The sequence below is a fragment of the Melospiza melodia genome, chromosome 24, assembly GCF_035770615.1.
Source record: "Melospiza melodia melodia isolate bMelMel2 chromosome 24, bMelMel2.pri, whole genome shotgun sequence".
Classification (NCBI taxonomy): Eukaryota; Metazoa; Chordata; class Aves; order Passeriformes; family Passerellidae; genus Melospiza; species Melospiza melodia.
The window spans coordinates 1,650,700-1,669,391 of record NC_086217.1 but is presented as its reverse complement, the minus strand read 5'-3'; the positions used below and the strand labels follow the sequence as shown (position 1 = coordinate 1,669,391).

The following is an 18,692-nucleotide window of genomic DNA, read 5'->3' as shown; positions in this document are numbered from 1 at the left end:
GGAGAGCAGGACAGGAGTGATGGCTGAAACTGCTCTGAGTGGAGAGCAGGACAGGAGTGATGGCTGAGTCCCCTCCAGAGTGGAGAGCAGGACAGGAGCGATGGCTGAAACTGCTCAGAGTGGAGAGCAGAGCCCTGTGCTGAACAAAGGGAGCAGGCTCTGGGGATGATGGTGGGAAGAGCCTTTCCTTGGATCTGGCAGCAGCTGCTGAGGATGGAGCTGCTCTTTCAGCCCAGGTGGGCACACACAGGGAGGGAGAGGGGGCTCTCTTGGCTCTGCTGCTGCTGCCTGGGGAGAACTGACCCCTCAAACCAGAGGGGAAGGCCCAGAACTGCCCAGTTTGCCCACCTGTGCCATCTCTTAGGGGAGCCCAAATCCTGGCTTGGCCCTGGATCTGCTTTCCTGCCCCTCTGTGCCCAGCCCTCCGTGCCCATGTGCCCTGCTGGGGTATCTGGTGAGTGCCAGGGGCAGCCTGGTCATTTCTGCACCATCATTTGTGTCTGGGCTTTACTTCAGGGGCAGCCTGGTCGGTTTTGCCCACACCATTTGTGTCTGGGCTTTATTTCAGGGGCAGCCTGGTCATTTCTGCACCATCATTTGTGTCTGGGCTTTATTTCAGGGGCAGCCTGGTCATTTCTGCCCCACCATTTGTGTCTGGGCTTTATTTCAGGGGCAGCCTGGTCATTTCTGCCCCACTATTTGTGTCTGGGCTTTATTTATGGGTTTTCTTGCTCTGGGCTGTTGATGTTCCTGGAACTGCTCGCCCCAGAGCGGGGCCCTGTGCAGTGCCAGCCCTGCAGCGTGGCCAGAGCTGCCCCTCGGATGTGGCAGGAGCCTGAAATCCTCTCCAGGATAGGAAAGGGCGCCACAACTTCCCCCTGGCCCCGAGCACTTCTCCTTTTGGGGCAGCACACGGAAGGTGGGGTAAGAAGATCTCTGAAATTGCAGAAGTGTGGGTTGCCCTTGGAAACTGTCCAGCCATGGCTGGGGAGGGGGATCTGGGTGGGGATGGATTTGGGGTTTGGGTGGGGATGGATTTGGTTGGGGATGGATTTGGGATCTGGGTGGGATGGATTTGGGATCTGGGTGGGATGGATTTGGGATGTGGGTGGGATGGATTTGGGGTTTGGTTGGGGATGGATTTGGGATCTGGGTGGGGATGGATTTGGGATCTCTCTGGGATGGATTTGGGATCTGTGTGGGGATGGATTTGGGATCTCTCTGGGATGGATTTGGGATCTCTGTAGGATGGATTTGGGATCTGGGTGGGATGGATTTTGGATTTGGTTGGGGATGGATTTGGGATCTGGGTGGGATGGATTTGGGATCTGTGTGGGATGGATTTGGGATCTCTCTGGGATGGATTTGGGATCTCTCTGGGATGGATTTGGGATTCAGCTCCTGGCCCGGGGCTTCCTGCTCAGCTAGGAAGTGTTGTAATGGCAGGAGACCCCGGCATGGGGGGCTGCAGGCTTTGAGGGCTTTGAGGAGTTCCCTCCTCCTGTTTTTCCACCCCTGGGAGGCACCGTCCCATGTCCCTGCACCCCCGTGGGTTGTTTGGGATCTCGTGCAGTGCTACTGGTTTCCACAGGGATATTCCCACCTTGGGATGATTCTCTGGTGCTGCTGGGGAGGCAGAGCCCTCAGCCTGTGCTCCTGGGGATGCTCCTGGCCGCTCCCTGAGGGTGCCGGGCTTTTGGCTGGAATTTTCTTTGACCTCATTTGGTTACCCAGCCCTACATGCTCAGCACTAGGGTAAAACATCCCAGGGAAAGGAGCTTATGCAAAACCACCCAGAGCCAGAGCATTTCCAGAGCCACAAAGGACTTTCCAAGGTCACACCGCAGATTCTGAGCCTGGGAACAACTCCGAGGGGGGTGAGGAGGAGGAGCTGGACCTGTGGGGGAGAGCAGCAGCACTGTGGGACATGCTGTGGGTGACTCTGGGGTTACCTTGTCCCTGTGGGCTCTGGGGTCCCACAGCAGCACTTCCCTGAGCCTGGGCTGGGCTGGGGCTCCTGCTGCAGCTGCTGGGGCTCTGGGGGAAGGAGCAGCCCCAGTGAGGGGAGCAGCCCCAGCCCCCAGCTCTGCCCCAGCCCCAGCCAGCTGTTCCTGCCCCAGCCCTTCCCCGGCTCTGCCAGGTGTTCTCCAGCTGCTCAAAGGTGCTGGGAGGGGCTGCAGGGAGGCTGGGAGTGTGTGAGCAGAGGAGGTGCCAGCACAGGGAAGTGCCAGCGAGGGCTGGCAGCGGGCACGGGCACAGTGGAGCCGTCCTGAGTGGCACAAGAGCTGCTGCTGCAGCCCCTCTGTGCTCTGCTCACATCCCCAGGGGTGGCCCTGGCACCTCGGGTGAGTTTCCTTTCCTCTCAGCTCTTCTCAGCCCTTTCTCCTGCCAGGGACACAGGGGAGCAGCAGATCCAGGGTTGGGTCCAGAGCCACGAGGAGCTCTGGGATGGGATGGGGTGAAGTAGCAGCAGTAAGGGACAAATGCTGGACCCCTTTGATGCAGATTCAACCCCAAATCTCTTGGTCCTGCCTGGGCCCCTCAGGGCCGAGTGCTTCTCTGCCAGGTGATGCCTTGTTCTGGGAGTGAGCAGCTCTTCCAGCTTGGGGGGGATCCTAAAGCCCCCCAAGGCTTTCTAAGAGTTTGTTGGGATTTTCCCTCCCCCAGCTGCATCTGTAACAGCCACGCTTATGACCAGCCCTTTGAAGACTTAATTGCAGTTATGAATCTTCCTTTGTTCCCAGGTCTCCCCTAATTGGCTTCCTGTGCAAACTTGAGAGCTGGTGAGAGGAGGGCTGAGTTCTGAGAGGGGGCTGCTGGTTGTGAGAGGGGGCTGCTGCTTTCTGGGGGAGCTGCTGTTTGTGATGGAGCTGCTGTTTGTGATGGAGCTGCTGTTTGTGATGGAGCTCCTCTCTGGGGCCCTGAGCCCCACTCAGGGCAGGCCCTGCCCGCTGCTGTGCCCAGATGCTCACAAGGGTGGCATTATGGCCAGCCTAAGCTGATTTACATGCCTGCATTTGCAAAGTGCTAATCTAGAGGGATGTTTTTCCTTTCCCCCTCCTCTCCTTTTCTTTTCAGCCCCCTCAAATCTCCTGCTCTCCCTGCCAGGTTCCCAGCTCCTCTGGCTGGAATGGGCCCCAGCTAAATCCTTTATCTGTCTGTTTGGCAGCCCCGGGTGCAGTAGTTAGCAAACGAGTGACACTTTTCCTGGCTCATTAATTAGATTTACTGAGCTGAGCGCTTGCTGCAGCAGCAGGGCTCTGGACAAGGCAGTTCTGTATTTTGTTTCTGAGAAATTTGGGATTAAAAAAAACCCAAAAAACCAAAACAACAAAACAAAGCAGTTCCAGGGCAGTTCTGGTCCCATTGGTCGAATCCACAGCTCTCCTGCATGCAGTGCTGCTGAGAACATGTGGTGTTCTCGTGTGCAGCTTTATTTCTGCAATTTGCTGCTGCATGGGCACTTCTGGCTCTGTGTCATTGTTTTGCTGCTCAGAGACTTTGAGGATGGGAGGCTGGGTGCCCGTGGCAGGATGTCTTGGTTAAGGCAAGTGGTTCTTGTGGGTTAGAAATAACCTCGGTGGAGAATTAGGATGTTTTATTATAAAAATGCTTTTCTGGCATGTTCTGCTCTGCCAGGTTTATAAATGGGATTGAGAAGGTTGCAGTAGGGGATGAAAGTGAGAGGATGTAAGAAAGTTCTGGTTCACCTTTGCAGTTGAGGGACTGTGCTGAGCAGGAGCCTTGGCTGCTCCTGCTGGAGGGGAAACTGAGGCACAGAGAGGTCTCACATTACTCTGGGCTTTGATCATGGACCTGTGGGTCCCTCTTGAAATAAACAGAGCCAGGAGACTACTTCTCCTTTTGAATGCCTTTATTAAAAGTGATCAGCTCAGGATTGGGTAGCTCGGCAGGTCTGCAGCTTCCCATCCTCTCTCCCAAGGCGACTCAGAGGAGGAGGATATGCACAGCTCTGTCCACCAGAAGCAGAGCTGGGGATCAGATCCTCGTGGGAGCCTTCAGGGCCTGTTGATCCTTTTCCAGTTGTTAGTTCGGTCCGGGTCTCGCTCCCTCCCAGACCCGGCCCGGGGGATCTCGAGGACAGGGTGAGGAACGATGAAGGTTTCCCGCATCTCTTGCAGGCCCAGCACTCCGCTCCTCACATCCAGACATCACTCCAGTCTCTCAACTCTTATTTGGCTCGTTGTTTTTGGGGTCTTCTCAGTACAGTGGGGGACCATGCTGCATTGGTCTTGGAGTCACTTTGCATAACCCCCCCCACCTTCTCAGGTGTCTTCACTATGAGAAAGGTACAACTTAGCCTCGGGAAGGTCCCCACCCGTTACAGTCTCAGGAGAAGGGCCATTAACTCGCCCCAGCCAAGGCTTTTACTAATACAAAAACAACCATTAACGACAACGACCCGTGATTGCAATAACAAAACGCGCAGAACTTGGGCAGGGCCAGTGATATGGCTGCTTCTTTGTAACTTTTTCTCACAAAAAAAATATTAACCGAATTTTTGTTCATAACACCTCTGCGAGCACTGCACAGCAGCAGCCTGTGTTGTGTTCCTGTAGGGGTGAGCAGCCTGGGAGGTGCCGCTGCTGGCTCCTTGTCCCCCCTCGCTGGGCGCTGGGACACCTGGGGAGCCTGGGGGACGCTCCCGGTGCTGCCCAGTCACGGGTGGAGCTGGGGCAGGGACAAACCCAACAACTCTTTAAACACGGAGCTTAGCATGGCCCCAAGCTCCTCAGCCCCGAAACACCGCGGGCCGGTCACTGATTTCAGTGTCGGATGTTTGTGCCAAGGAGCGAAGTGCCCGGCACAGGAGGAGCTCCAGCGCTGGCATCAGTGTGCTGACAGAGCTGCCGCGGCTCCAGGAACGAGATTTGGGGACACGGAGAGAAATTTTATCAGCTCTCCTCTGGGGAGGAGAGCACAAACAGCGGAGAGGTGTCCCAGAGCTGGGGAGGAGAGCACAAACACCGGGAGGTGTCCCAGAGCTGGGGAGGAGAGCACAAACACCGGGAGGTGTCCCAGAGCAGGGACCTGGGGCGCTTTGCCCTTCTCCCCGTGGGAGCTGCCCTCCAGAGCAGCAGCGAGTGTTCATCCAGCGCAGGGACAGCGAATTGCCGCTAATTGGCTGCCCCTAATCGCTCAGGGGCCAGGCCGGCTAATTAGCGGTGTCTTTCCAGCCCCCGTGTTAATTTGGAGAGTGCGGGCATTCCCGAGGGAGCTGGGACTGGACCCCCTCAGTCCGGTGCCCTTTGATCCCTGCCGGGAGCTGCGGCTGCAGCCACCAGCCTGAGCTCCGGTAAAATAACCCTGTCGCTACTTTGAGTCGGTGTTTGGAGGTTACAAAGCGCAGCGAGAACGCGAAGTCTCCCCGGAGGTGAGTGAGAAGGGGAATGAGCTGCTGCCAGCCCGGCGGCGCTGAGCTGGGAGGTCGGGATGTGCCCTGAGCCCCCTCTGGGCTGGCAGGGACCTCCCTCGGCTCGGCCTGGGCTGTTTCTATTTTAAAATAATGTTAAAAAAAGCTCATCCAGGCACCTCACAGAGCCAGTCCCCAGTGCCCAGGTGAGACCTGAGCTGTGAGTGCTGCGGTTAAAATACAGAAGGTGGAAAAGCTGAGACAAGCACGGGATCGTTCTGGTGATGGATTTTATAGCAGCTCAGAGGGGGTTTAAGGTGCCCTGGATCCCAGAATGGGCCACGCTGGAAGGGATCCAGGGGCTCATCTCCAGCAGGGCCAGAGCTCAGGGCTAGGGCTGTGTCCAGGCACCTCTGGAACACCCCAGGAGCAGACCCCAGCCCCTCTGTGGTCCCTGCCCAGGGCAGGAGCTCTGCCTGCTGTGCAGGGCTTTCTGGGGTTCCCCACTCTGAGCCACGTGTTTCCCCTGCCCTCACACGGGGTTAAAGCTGTCCCTGGTCCCAGGAAGCCACCTGTGTTTCCACAGGGAGTGGAACTGAATGACTGGGAGCTCTGGGGACACAGGAGCAGCCGGAGCTCCAGGTTTGGGATGTCTCAGGGATGCTGCAGGAGGACAGGAACCCTCCTTGGGGGCAGGTGAAACCCCTGGGTGGGTCCCACTGCTCCCAGGGAGGGCTGGCCTGCTGGGGGCTTGCTCTTTGCTGTGTGAATCTAAACTGGTTGTGGAGCAAAACGTCTCTGTTGGTCAGGAGTGAGAAGTTTTCATTTTTTTCTGGCTCAGTTTTTGCTTTTTGAATCACAGGCAGATGAGGGCAAACACTGTTTTGAAATGATGAGTTGCAAGGTTTTGTTCTGACTCTTTGAGTCTCTCCTTGTGCACCCTCTGGGCAGGTTGATTTATTTGGCGTCCTCTCCATTCACTGAGGAATTCTCTCACCTCAAAACAGTTTCTTGGATTATTTTGTTCTTTTTGCTGAGCCTCTTGCAGCCCTGGTTTTGCTCCTCCTGTGGTTCAGTTTGCAGCTTTGGTTGCACACCCTTGGGACAGCTCAATCCTGAATTTGAGGTCACAAATCTCCGTTATCACCAGGGCTGTTCCTGTGGAGGGATGGGGCAGAGGTGCCCCTTGGCAGCTGTTGGTGATGCTGGGAGCCCCCACGGGCTTGTTTCACCCTGGGAGTGCCGAGTCCTGCTCCTGATGCTGCAGCAGCCTCTCTCTGCCTTCATCAGCTGGGGGTCAGCACATCCCAGAGCCGAGGGCAGTGCTGGGACCCTGCTGCTGATATTTTGGATTTTTTCCTTTCTTTCAGTGGAGCCTTTATCTCCAAAACTCCCCAACAAAGGCGGTTGCACTTTGGAGCCGTTGTTGTTTGTTTTCACTCTCGGGTTTATTTTTTGGCGTTCACAGATCCTTCACCTCCCGAGCCCAGCCTTAAGCTGTGCTGTAACGCAGGTAATCCTGGGGCTGGGATTTGGGAAATCCCATTGAATAACGCCTTGGCAGCGACACCCAGGGCTGGCATGGAGGGCTCTGAATGGGGCTGACTCGTCTTAGGCTGTTCTGAGCCCCCTGCGGGTTTCCTGCTCCCATCCCGGGGCCGGGAGGGGCCGGCGATGAAACCGCGGGTGCTGAGCGGGCACAGCGCTGCCTCTGTGGGCTGGGGCTGGGCCTGAGCTTCTCCTCTGCTCCCTGCGGGTCCCACAGCAGGGTCAGCCCTGCCCTGCCGGGGATCTGGGGCTTGCTGGGTGCTGTTGCTTGGGGTTACGGGATGCTGGGTGATGCTGCTGGCACAGGGGAGCAGGCAGCCAGCCCCGGGTGTAACACCGGTGCTGCTGGCACAGGGGAGCAGGCAGCCAGCCCTGGGTGTGACACCCGTGCTGCTGGAACGGGGGAGCACACAGCCAGCCCTGGGTGTGACACCCGTGCTGCTGGAACGGGGGAGCACACAGCCAGCCCTGGGCGTGACACCCGTGCTGCTGGAACGGGGGAGCACACAGCCAGCCCTGGGTGTGACACCCGTGCTGCTGGAACGGGGGAGCACACAGCCAGCCCTGGGTGTAAAACCGTGCTGCTGGAACGGGGGAGCACACAGCCAGCCCTGGGTGTAAAACCCTGCTGCTGGAACGGGGGAGCACACAGCCAGCCCCGGGTGTAAACCCCTGCTGCTGGAACGGGGGAGCACACAGCCAGCCCTGGGCGTGACACCCGTGCTGCTGTGCCCCTGTTGTGTCACGTTCTGTGAGTGCTGTTTGACACTCGGAGCACTCCGAAACCGCTTTGCACGTTAGGTGGTTTCCCTGGCCCGCGGTGGGAGCCTCTCCTGCAGCCCAGCTCTCAGAGACAGAGAGCGCTGATCTCTGGCTCTGGGGCAGCTCTGCAGTTGGGGCTCTCTGAGAGCTCCCCCAGTTCTCACATTTCTGCTGTAAATGAGGCATTGCAGTTCAGAAAGGCGGCGTGGGCAAGGCTTGCTCCTGTTCTTTCTCCCAAGGCTGGTACCTCTCCTCTTCCCAAAACACCATTTCTGTCCCACTCATAACTCAGGATTTGTTTCCTCCTGTGAGCAGTGGGATGTCCCATGTCATTCCTGCCCTTCAGTACCACTATCCTGCAGGCACAGGCACTTTCGTTATTCCAGAAGTAGATTTTCTTCTTATGGCAGGAATTTTATCTTCTGCTTTGAGATGAAATCACTGCCTCAGGAGCTCTTGGGGAGCGATTCTCCGTGTTCCTCCTCTGCTGCCTCTGCCTCTGTTGGCTCAGGGAGTGGGGACTCGCTGGAGTGAGGGTTCACAGCACAGCAGTGAATGTCCCTCAGGTCCCTGCTGTGTGTGCTCACCCTCAGTGTCACAGCAGCCTGTGTCCCAGCCCTGTTTGAGCCGGGCTTTGGCTGGCACAGCCTCCTCTGCAGGCACCCTGGGAGGATGTTTGTCACCCTAGCTGCCTCCCGGATCCCCTGGTACCCTGCCTTGCTGTGGTTTGAGCGAGCATCTTATCAGCCTCATCTCCTGCTGCGTGCAGCGCTCTCGCTCGTTGACAAACACTGAGGTGAAGCTTTTCTTGAAAATCGCAGCTTTCTCCCCGCACTGCCCCGTGCCCCACAAAGGCTTCCTCCAGCTCCTCCCTCCCTCCCTCGCTTTGGCTTTCTATCTGTGGCTGTTCTGTGAGGTGGAGGGGAGGCAGCAAAACCCTGCAAGCAAACACCTGAAACCCAAGGTTTTCTTCTGTAATCTAAGAAAAACAGTTTCACTGGAGGAGCAGGCACCAGGCATGTGCTGCTGCACTGCTGGGCCCGGCTCTGTGTCTGGGTCCCAGCTGGGTGTCCAGGGCCCGGCTCTGTGTCCAGGGCCCGGCTCTGTGTCCAGGGGCCCGGCTCGGTGTCCAGGGCCCGGCTCGGTGTCCAGGGCCCGGCTCGGTGTCCAGGGCCCGGCTCGGTGTCCAGGGGCCCGGCTCGGTGTCCAGGGGCCCGGCTCGGTGTCCAGGGCCCGGCTCGGTGTCCAGGGCCCGGCTCGGTGTCCAGGGGCCAGCTCGGTGTCCAGGGGCCCGGCTCGGTGTCCAGGCCCCGGCTCGGTGTCCAGGGGCCCGGCTCGGTGTCCAGGGGCCCGGCTCGGTGTCCAGGGCCCGGCTCGGTGTCCAGGGGCCCGGCTCGGTGTCCAGGGGCCCGGCTCTGTGTCCAGGGGCCCGGCTCGGTGTCCAGGGCCCGGCTCGGTGTCCAGGGCCCGGCTCGGTGTCCAGGGGCCCGGCTCGGTGTCCAGGGCCCGGCTCGGTGTCCAGGGCCCGGCTCTGTGTCCAGGCCCCGGCTCGGTGTCCAGGCCCCGGCTCGGTGTCCAGGCCCCGGCTCGGTGTCCAGGGCCCGGCTCGGTGTCCAGGGCCCGGCTCGGTGTCCAGGGCCCGGCTCGGTGTCCGGGGCTCGGCTCTGTGTCCGGGGCTCGGCTCTGTGTCCGGGGCTCGGCTCTGTGTCCGGGTCCCGGCTCGGTGTCCAGGGCTGGGCTCGGTGTCCAGGGCTGGGCTCGGTGTCCAGGGGCCCGGCTCAGTGTCCAGGGCCCGGCTCAGTGTCCGGGTCCCGGCTCGGTGTCCAGGGCCCGGCTCAGTGTCCGGGTCCCGGCTCGGTGTCCAGGGCCTGGCTCGGTGTCCAGGGCTCAGCTTGGTGTCCGGGGCACGTTTCCATGTCCGGGGCCTGGCTCGGTGTCTGGGGCCCAGCTCGGTGTCTGGGGCCCAGCTCGGTGTCCAGGGCACATCTCCATGTCCAGCCCTTCCTCTGCAGTGAGGATTCTCCCAGAGCTCCTGTCCTTTCCCCCCAGGGTGAGCTGGAGGAGGCAGAGAGCTGAGGTGGAGCTCAGAGGAGTCAATGATCCTCTTTTCTGAGGATCTCACCTTGAAAACAGCTCTGGGTAGGATCCCTTTGCTTTAGACCAAATTATTTTCCTTCTGCAGCATCAGCCCAAGCTCCTGCTTCCTTCAGCGTCATCAAGCTCCTTTTTCTGGTTCCCCTGGTGCCCAAACCCCTCTGGCTGCTGAGCCACGTCCTGGCACCCACCCAGGTGAGGGATCTGTGTCCCTGCACCCACTGCCACTGTCCCCAAACTTGTGCAGTGCGCTCAGAGCCGCTCCCCCGGCCCAAGGGCTTTGTTTTTCCTCTCCCGTTTCCTGCCCAGGATGCTCAGCCCCAGAACAATCGGGGCAGGAAAGGGCGTTGTCCCGGCCCGAGGGTACCCGCGGGTTTCCAGGTGCCGGTGGAGCTGCGGGATCCCCTCTGGAAGGTCCTGGGCAGCTCCTTGGCAGATCCTTTCTGTCCGAGGAGATGTTTCTGGGATCTCAAGATCTCAGCTCACTCTGTGTGTACCTGGCCCCATTCTCCTGCCCTTGGAGCCTTTCCTGGGGTGGTGGAGCCCCCAGGCTCTGGGGATTGCTCTGCTGGGGGGTGAGAGGGGTCCTGCAAGGGGGTCTGATCCTCTCCACTGCTTCATTTGGCTCTTTGAGCTCTTCCCTCTGGTCCTGGGCTCCACCACTGCAGATGGAGCTCAGAAGAGTCCCCTGGGTGTTGGAGATGGGGCTCAGGTGGACCCCAACCCAAGAGAAGGGATTGTCCTTGCTGGAAAGGCAGCTCTGTGCCCTGTCCCAGCCCTGCAGAGCTGCTGGTGTCACCTTGGCTCCCGAGGGACCTTCTGCTCCTGGGCATGGAGCACATCCTGAGCATATCCTGAGCACCAGGAAAGCCCTGGAGAGGTCCCAGGGTGTGGAGGCAAGTGGGGAACCCCAGAGGGTCCCAGCTGAGTGGAAAGTCCTTGTCAGGGAGCTGTGATGCCCCAAGGCTTTCCCGTGACCTCTGGTGGCTTCACAGCTCAGCAGCAAAAGATGGGTTTTGTTGATAATTCTTTCTCATACTGTTTCAAAACTATTTTTTTTTTCATTTTTACAAATTGTTTGTCTCAAGCAGGACAAGGGAAAATCTAAACCGAGTGGTTAGCAGGTTCCCACTTCCCACCACAGGATAAATGTTTACTCGGTTGGTGTTAATTAACAGAAATATTTAATTTGTCTGCTCACCTTTGTGTCCCACAGAGATGAATGAAGCCTCTTAACCAAGCAATCCTGGCTGAAAATTCCCCAAGGGTCTGGCACCCATGCAAGGACAGCTTCACAGATAATCTTGTGATACTTCCCAAGCTGAGCTTTGGTGTGCTGGGCCTTCTCTCACTCACTTTAAAAAGTGGTTTTTAAGAAAGTAATTTGTTAGAGATTCAATATAATAACTAATATTTTAAAAAATAAATATTTTATCCTAATTAATTATTATAAATTGCCCTTTAGGATGCTCACACCTTCAGAGGGAATGGGTTCAACCTAGCCCTGAGCCCTGATGTTGGGAATTGTTGGGCATCTGCTGACAATGGGGCAAAAACCTTGGGGCAGGTGGGTTTCTCTGAGGACTTGGGGCTCGTAAACCCAGGTGCTGTCCCTGCTGTGTGGAGAGGGCTGGGCCATCACTGGAGTGGTGCCACGTGGAGCTGCTCAACACCCTCACAAAAAGCAAAGCATTTTCCAAAGCCTTGACCTCAGCACTTGTTTTTCTTGGTGTTAAGATGCTTAACAGGGCTCCTGAAAGTCAGATTGTGTTCTGCAGAGCTGTCCCCTGTCACTGTGCTCAGCGTGGGTGGCAAGGAGGGGACAGCAGGGAAGTTTCTGCTCCGTTGTGGTGGCCGAAGCCAGGCCTTTCCCACGGGAAGTGCTTCCATAAGCACTGCCCTGGGAGGAGGCTCAGGCTCCCGTGTGGTCCATGGCACAGCAGGAAGAGTGCGTTCTGTGGTTTGGCAGTGACAGCAATATCAGGGTGGGTGTTATCTCTCATTCCCTCCCGTTGTGTGCCAAGGCAGGCAGGAAGGGATGCTGGGGTTGGTGCGGGGTGAGAAGCCCGTGTCCCCCGAGGACTGAGCTGGGTTTTGAGCTGGCTGGTGCAGGGGTGTCTGTGAGGCACCCTGGGCTCTTACTCACTGCCTTTCTCCTGCCTGCAGCCCGGCCGAGGGCTGGGCTCCATCTCCGCACTGCCTTGAGGCACCGCGGCGCTCCTTGGAGCTCCTGGCCCTGGGCACAGGTAAAGGATCTGCTGCAGGGCCCAACTCAGCTCTGGCAGCGAGGAGGAGCCCAGCAGCCCCTCTGGGGTGAGGGGAGTGTGGGTACTGGGCAGGTCAGGGGTGCTTGGGGTGTTTGCTGTCACCTCCGGGGAGCTGCTGGTGGCTCCTCTCTGGGGCAGGGCTGGAGGTGTCTCCCTGTGCCCCCAGGGAGCTCCAGCAGCCAGGCTCAGCCTTCCTGAGCCCTTCCAGGGAGCTGCTGGCAATGGAGGCTGGGTGGAGATGGCCGTGCTGGGGACATGGGGCAGGGAGGGCTCCGGAGCCTCTGCCAGGTCACAGTGGCTCTGGGACAGGCTGGGTGGGGCTGTGGTGGGCACAGCCACTGCTGGGTGCTGGCCCCAAATCCTGGCCAAATGGGCAGAGAATTGAGTGTTTTAGCTTCTCTGGGAATGACGTGGCTGTGTGGCATGGGTGCTGTCCAGGCTCAAAGCAAGGGCTGCCTCGCAGGTGGTTTTGTAGCATTGGCAGCTTTTATTTCTTCTTGCTCGATTATTTTTGTGCATTTGCGTTGCTTCTAAACAAGAGGCAGAGAATGTGTGGGTGGACCCATCTCTGTGCCTTGGGAGAGGGGTCCAGCTGCCTCAGGGTCCCTCTGGGCTGCAGGGCAAGAGGGAATGGCCACCTGGGCACCTCTGATTGCTCAGGTCAGTAACATCCCCCGTACTGCTCCTGGTGTCCCAGACACGATGTGGGTTGGCTGGGATAAACCTTCCTGGGCAGCACAGGCTCTGCAAGCCAAGGGCCCCAGAGCAGGGGTGGGATGTGGCAGGGCTGCAGGCACAATTTCACAATGTCCTCTGTGCTGGGCTCACATCCCCTCGGTGTTTTCCACCGTTGCCTCAAGGGCACGTGGAATTTCCTTCACGGTGGCTGTGTGACAGCAAGGGGACAGCTCTGGGGCCTTCCCTGCCACTTGGGGTGGGTTTGTGACCATGGCCAGTGACCACTGGAGCCACCGAGGGCAACCCTTTATTAACTTTCCTCCTTCTTTCTCCCTCAATGCAGGAGATGAGTTAAAATGCAGCACACCACGTGCACGGAGGACAGGATCCACCACGCGCTGGAGCGGTGCCTGCACGGGCTGGGCAGGGACGCTGTGGCCAGCAGATGGGCTGGTAGGTGAACCTTAACCATGGCCTTCCCTCTCTGGGGTCCCCTGGGCTCCTGCTGGGGTGTCTGAGCCAGGGCTCTGGGTCACAGGAGCTGCTGGTGCTGTCCCTGCTGGGGTCTCACCCAGGGCTCTCTCTGGGTCACAGGAGCTGCTGGTGCTGTCCCTGCTGGGGTCTCACCCAGGGCTCTCTCTGGGTCACAGGAGCTGCTGGAGGCCTTTCCCCTCCCAGTGGTCAGTCAGAGGTGGCATCCAGCCTGGCCAGTGCTCCTGGGCATTTTGCTGGAACAGGAGGGTGTTCCAGGGCCCTGAACAGGTCTGGCCATGTAAGGATGAGCAGGGCAGTGGTGTGGGGTGTCAGCTGTCCCTGAGTGAGCTGGGCAGAGGACAGGGCTTTGTCCAGCCCAGAAACAGCTCCTCTGTGCAATCAGCCAGCCCTGCCGGTGCTGCTGCCCCCAAGGCAGGGCTGTGATTGTGCTGCATTGTCACACACGGCACGGGGATGTTGTTATCAACATAGGGATGTTGTTATCAGCCCAGCCCTGGCTCAGATACTGTGCTGGTGGTGCCCATAAAGAGCTGAGCCTTGCGCAGGGGGCTGTGAAGGGATTTGGGCTGATGTGGTGAGGGCAGAGCAGCAACGAGCAAAAATAATTCCTGAAAGTCATTCTGACCTTTCTGCCTCGTAGCTGTCCGTGAGCTGTGATTAAATCACTGCCAAACCCTCTCGTGGATGAAATCTGGGGGCTGTCAGATTCTGATTGAAGTTCTTTCAACCCTTTCTACTTTTCTTTTCCCCTACAAGACCAACAAAGAGGTGCAGACAGGATCCTACCTGCTGCCTGCTCCCAGAGGAGTCCCTTTGCCACCTCTCACAGCCCCTGGATCCTGGCCACTTCCATGCTGCAGCATCACCGGGGGCTGGATTGGGGCAGTTCTGCACAAGATTCCTGTGTCCTCGTCTTTCCCCTGCTCTGGGAGGCAGGCCCTGCAGTGTGACCCACATTGCTGGTTCCTGGAAGCGCAGCCTCGTGCTTGGCATGGGGACAGAGCGTGGCCAGAGCAGCCCTGTGTGCCCCCAAAGCAGGGCAGTGTGTGCCCATGGAGCAGGGCAGTGTGTGCCATGGAGCAGGGCAGTGTGCCCATGGAGCAGGGCAGTGTGTGCCCCCAAAGCAGGGCAGTGTGTGCCATGGAGCAGGGCAGTGTGTGCCCCCAAAGCAGGGCAGTGTGTGCCCATGGAGAAGGGCAGTGTGTGCCCCCGGAGCAGGGCAGTGTGTGCCCATGGAGCAGGGCAGTGTGTGCCAATGGAGCAGGGCAGTGTGCCCATGGAGCAGGGCAGTGTGTGCCCCCGGAGCAGGGCAGTGTGTGCCCATGGAGCAGGGCAGTGTGCCCATGGAGCAGGGCAGTGTGTGCCCCCAAAGCAGGGCAGTGTGTGCCCATGGAGAAGGGCAGTGTGTGCCCCCAAAGCAGGGCAGTGTGTGCCATGGAGCAGGGCAGTGTGCCCATGGAGCAGGGCAGTGTGTGCCCCCAGAGTAGGGCAGTGTGTGCCCATGGAGCAGGGCAGTGTGTGCCCATGGAGCAGGGCAGTGTGTGCCCCCAGAGCAGGGCAGTGTGTGCCCATGGAGCAGGGCAGTGTGTGCCCATGGAGCAGGGCAGTGTGTGCCCCCAGAGTAGGGCAGTGTGTGCCCCCGGAGCAGGGCAGTGTGTGCCCATGGAGCAGGGCAGTGTGTGCCATGGAGCAGGGCAGTGTGTGCCATGGAGCAGGGCAGTGTGTGCCAATGCATCAGGGCAGTGTGTGCCCATGGAGCAGGGCAGTGTGTGCCCCCAAAGCAGGGCAGTGTGTGCCCATGGAGCAGGGCAGTGTGTGCCCCCAAAGCAGGGCAGTGTGTGCCCATGGAGCAGGGTAGTGTGTGCCAATGGATCAGGGCAGTGTGTGCCCCCGGAGCAGGGCAGTGTGTGTCCATGGAGCAGGGCAGTGTGTGCCCCCAGAGCAGGGCAGTGTGTGCCCCCGGAGCAGGTCAGTGTGTGCCCCCGGAGCAGGTCAGTGTGTGCCCATGGAGCAGGGCAGTGTGTGCCCATGGAGCAGGGCAGTGTGTGCCAATGGAGCAGGGCAGTGTGTGCCCATGGAGCAGGGCAGTGTGTGCCCATGGAGCAGGGCAGTGTGTGCCAATGGATCAGGGCAGTGTGTGCCCCCAGAGCAGGGCAGTGTGTGCCATGGAGCAGGGCAGTGTGTGCCCCCGGAGCAGGGCAGTGTGTGCCCCCGGAGCAGGGCAGTGTGTGCCCATGGAGCAGGGCAGTGTGTGCCCCCGGAGCAGGGCAGTGTGTGCCATGGAGCAGGGCAGTGTGTGCCCCCGGAGCAGGGCAGTGTGTGCCCATGGAGCAGGGCACTGTGTGCCCCCAGGGCAGGGCAGTGTGTGCCCCCAGAGCAGGGCAGTGCCCAGACCCCCCCTCTGCTGTGATTACATCAATCAGCTCCTGTGTCACTCACAGCTCCCACCCCAGTCCCTCCCCTCCGTTGTTTCTGCAGCTCATCAGCAAAGCAGGGCAGAGGTTGGGGTGGGAACTGCGCTGGGGGCCGCTGTGCTGACCCCCCTTGAGTCCCACCCCAGTGATGTCCCCTGGCTCCCAGGCCCTTCCTGTGCCTCTCCTGGCCTTTGCAGAAGGAGCTGGCATTCCTGGGAGAATTCTGGACATTTTACACCTCAGAAACTTCCCTCTCATCGTTCCTGCTCTGCCAGGAACCTGCAGCATGCCCTGGATGGGTGTTGGTGGTTCTGCTGTGCCCAGCCCTGGTGCTGCTGCTTGGGGACCCCCAGGACCCCCCAGATCCCTCCCAAGGGGCTGCCCATCCCTGTCCCTGCTGGGGACCCCCAGATCCCTCCTGGGGCTGCCCCTCCCTGTCCCTGCTGCCCCCGAGGAGCTGCTGTCCCATCCCAGCATGCAGGGCTGAAGGGTTTGGTCCCTGCTGGCAGGAAGGGTTCAGGGGATGCAGAGAGCAGAGCCCTCAGCCCAGAGCTGTCCCCTGTTGCCTTCCAGAGCCAGGCCAGAGATGCTGTCACATCCTTCCCCAAGCTACAAGTGACAGTTTCATTATTGCTGTCCTGTCCAGGCCGTAGTTTGTGGCAGGGTTGATCCTCACAAGTCAGTGAATCCTTTCATCTTGCTCTTGGCTGGGCTGGAACCTTCACCTTCCTCATTTCTCACTTCTATTTCCCACTTCCTTTGCTTTCCCCTCCTTTTTTACCCTTTCCATGCACCAAAATAACACACATCATGTCACAGCTTTCTGGCTGAGATCTTGCTGAATTTTGTAAATCACTTAAAGCTTTATTTTTCTGTGCTAACTTTCACACAAGGTTGCTCCAGAGAGGGTGACTAATTGTTTCCAACACGTTGTTCCCCCTGAGTAAGGGATGAGGAGCTGAGGGCTGTGAAGTCAGCAAGGAGAGTTGTGAAGCTTTGGCCATCCCGGATTTACGGCCTGGATGAGCCCGTGGATGGTGTGAACAGAAGATCTTTCTGCAGAACTTACTGCAGAAACCAAATCAAAATGAATCGTGTGTGACTCATGAAACTCCCCGTTAGAAACCTTTTCCTTGTGGAGGAACCTCTTCCCGGCTGGCCTTGCTTTGTGCTGCAGGAGACACCATGGTCAAATTAGAGTGTGAAGAGCAAGAAAAATGTTTGATTGCTTGCTGGTGAGCAGAAAAAAAAAAAAAAAAAACCAAAAAAAAGAAGTTTTTGGTGAAGCAGAGCCCTGGCCTTGGCTCTGGTGGTGCTGGGGACCTGGCAGATTTTACCCTTTGATGATTTCTCCTGGTTTGTACTGGGTTTTCCTGTGGAAATCTCTGCCCAGGCTGGGTGGCAGTGCCAAGGGGTGCCCTGTGCTGGACATTCATGTCCACCTCCTGTGTCTCAGCAGCTGCAGGCTGCCTTGCTGCCCTCCCCAAGGGGTGCTGGGGCTGTGCCAGTCCTTGGGCACCTCCCTGACCCAGCTGCCCCGAGCTGGCCCTTCCTTGGGGCAGTCCCCTGAAGAAACCACCTCCCTCTGATGAGGAGATGGTGCCAGTGGCTCTGGGGGAGGAGGAAGCTGAGCCTTCTGCTTTCCCCTCACGCCGTGGGTGTCACTTGTGATGGCACCAGGGCCTGTGCCCAGCACCGTGGGTGAGGGCAGCTCGGGGGGTGCCATTTCTGCTTTGGTGCTTCTGGATTTCCAACCTGCCCAGTGCCCGCTCTGAGGGGAAATGCCACCCCCTGGGCCAGGAAGGAGCTGCTCCGGGAGGCGGGGAAGGAAGAGGGCACTCAAGGCACTTCTCAGAACAGAAATGGCAAAGACTCATCCTCCCGAGGCCGCCCACGGCGCTGCTGTGTGCCGTGCCCTTTCTTGGCACTGCCGTGTGCCCACTCTTGGCACTGCCGTGTGCCGTGCCTGCCATGTGCCTTTTGGCATTGCCGTGCGCCTCGGACATTGCCATGTGCCGTGCCCACTCTTGGCACTGCTGTGTGCCACTTGGCACTGCCATGTGCAGTGCCCGCTCTCGGTGCTGCCATGTGCCGTGCCTGCTCTGGGCATTGCTGTGTGCCCTGGACTAAGCCTGGCTTAGTTCTGCCTTTGCCCCAGCCCCAGGTGGGGACGGGGTGTGCCCTGGGCTGCCTGTGCTGCTGGCTGGGGCCGGGAGTGACCGTGGGGCCGGGAGTGACCACAGGACTGGGAGTGACCGTGACTCCGGGAGTAACCGTGACTCCAGGAGTGACCGTGGGGCCGGGAGTGACCGTGACTCCAGGAGTGACCGTGGGGTCATGAGTGACCATGGGGCTGGGGGTGACTGTGGCTCTATCCCCACATCTGGGCTGGGAGTGATCATGCCTCTGCGAGTGACCATGGGGCCATGAGTGACCGTGGCTGTGGGAGTGACCACGGGGCCACGAGTGACCGTGGCTCTGGGAGTGACCATGGTTCTGTGAATGACCATGGGGCCATGAGTGACCGTGGCTCTGGGAGTGACCATGGGGCCATGAGTGACCACAGGGCCATGAGTGACCATGCTCTGGGAGTGACCACGGGGCCATGAGTGACCGTGGCTCTGGGAGTGACCACGGGGCCATGAGTGACTGTGGCTCTGGGAGTGACCACGGGGCCATGAGTGACCATGGCTGTGGGAGTGACCATGCTCTGGGAGTGACCATGGGGCCACGAGTGACCATGGTTCTGTGAATGACCACGGGGCCATGAGTGACCGTGGCTCTGGGAGTGACCACAGGGCCATGAGTGACCACGGGGCCATGAGTGACCGTGGGACCATGGGTGTCCGTGCCTCTGTCCCCACAGCCGGGCTGTGCCTGAACTGCTGGAGCCTGCAGGAGCTGGTGAGCCGGGACGCTGGTAACTACCTCATCCTGGTGGAGAAGATCCTGGCCAAGACCAAGGAGGTGAGCGGGGGCTGGTGGGGGAGCCGTGGGCTCTGAGGCACCGGCAGCTCCGTGCCTTGCTCAGGATGGGCTTGGGCAAAGCTGCCTGGGGAT

General features: G+C 59.2%; 1 protein-coding gene across 2 annotated transcripts in view; it reads left to right on the top strand.

Annotated features, from left to right (window-relative positions):
* The window catches only part of PIK3R5 (phosphoinositide-3-kinase regulatory subunit 5), a 46,432-nt gene that overhangs the window by 10,514 nt on the left and 17,226 nt on the right, over window positions 1–18,692 (top strand). Inside the window, exons 1-3 of one of the 2 annotated variants that reach the window (XM_063175832.1) lie at window positions 5,132–5,395; window positions 13,067–13,176; window positions 18,499–18,599. In XM_063175832.1, coding sequence (XP_063031902.1) covers window positions 13,080–13,176; window positions 18,499–18,599 — 198 coding nt within the window. In that variant the 5' untranslated portion in view covers window positions 5,132–5,395; window positions 13,067–13,079. Of the gene's footprint in view, window positions 1–5,131; window positions 5,396–13,066; window positions 13,177–18,498; window positions 18,600–18,692 lie in introns of those variants that run through there. The other variant, XM_063175831.1, reaches the window with a different exon arrangement.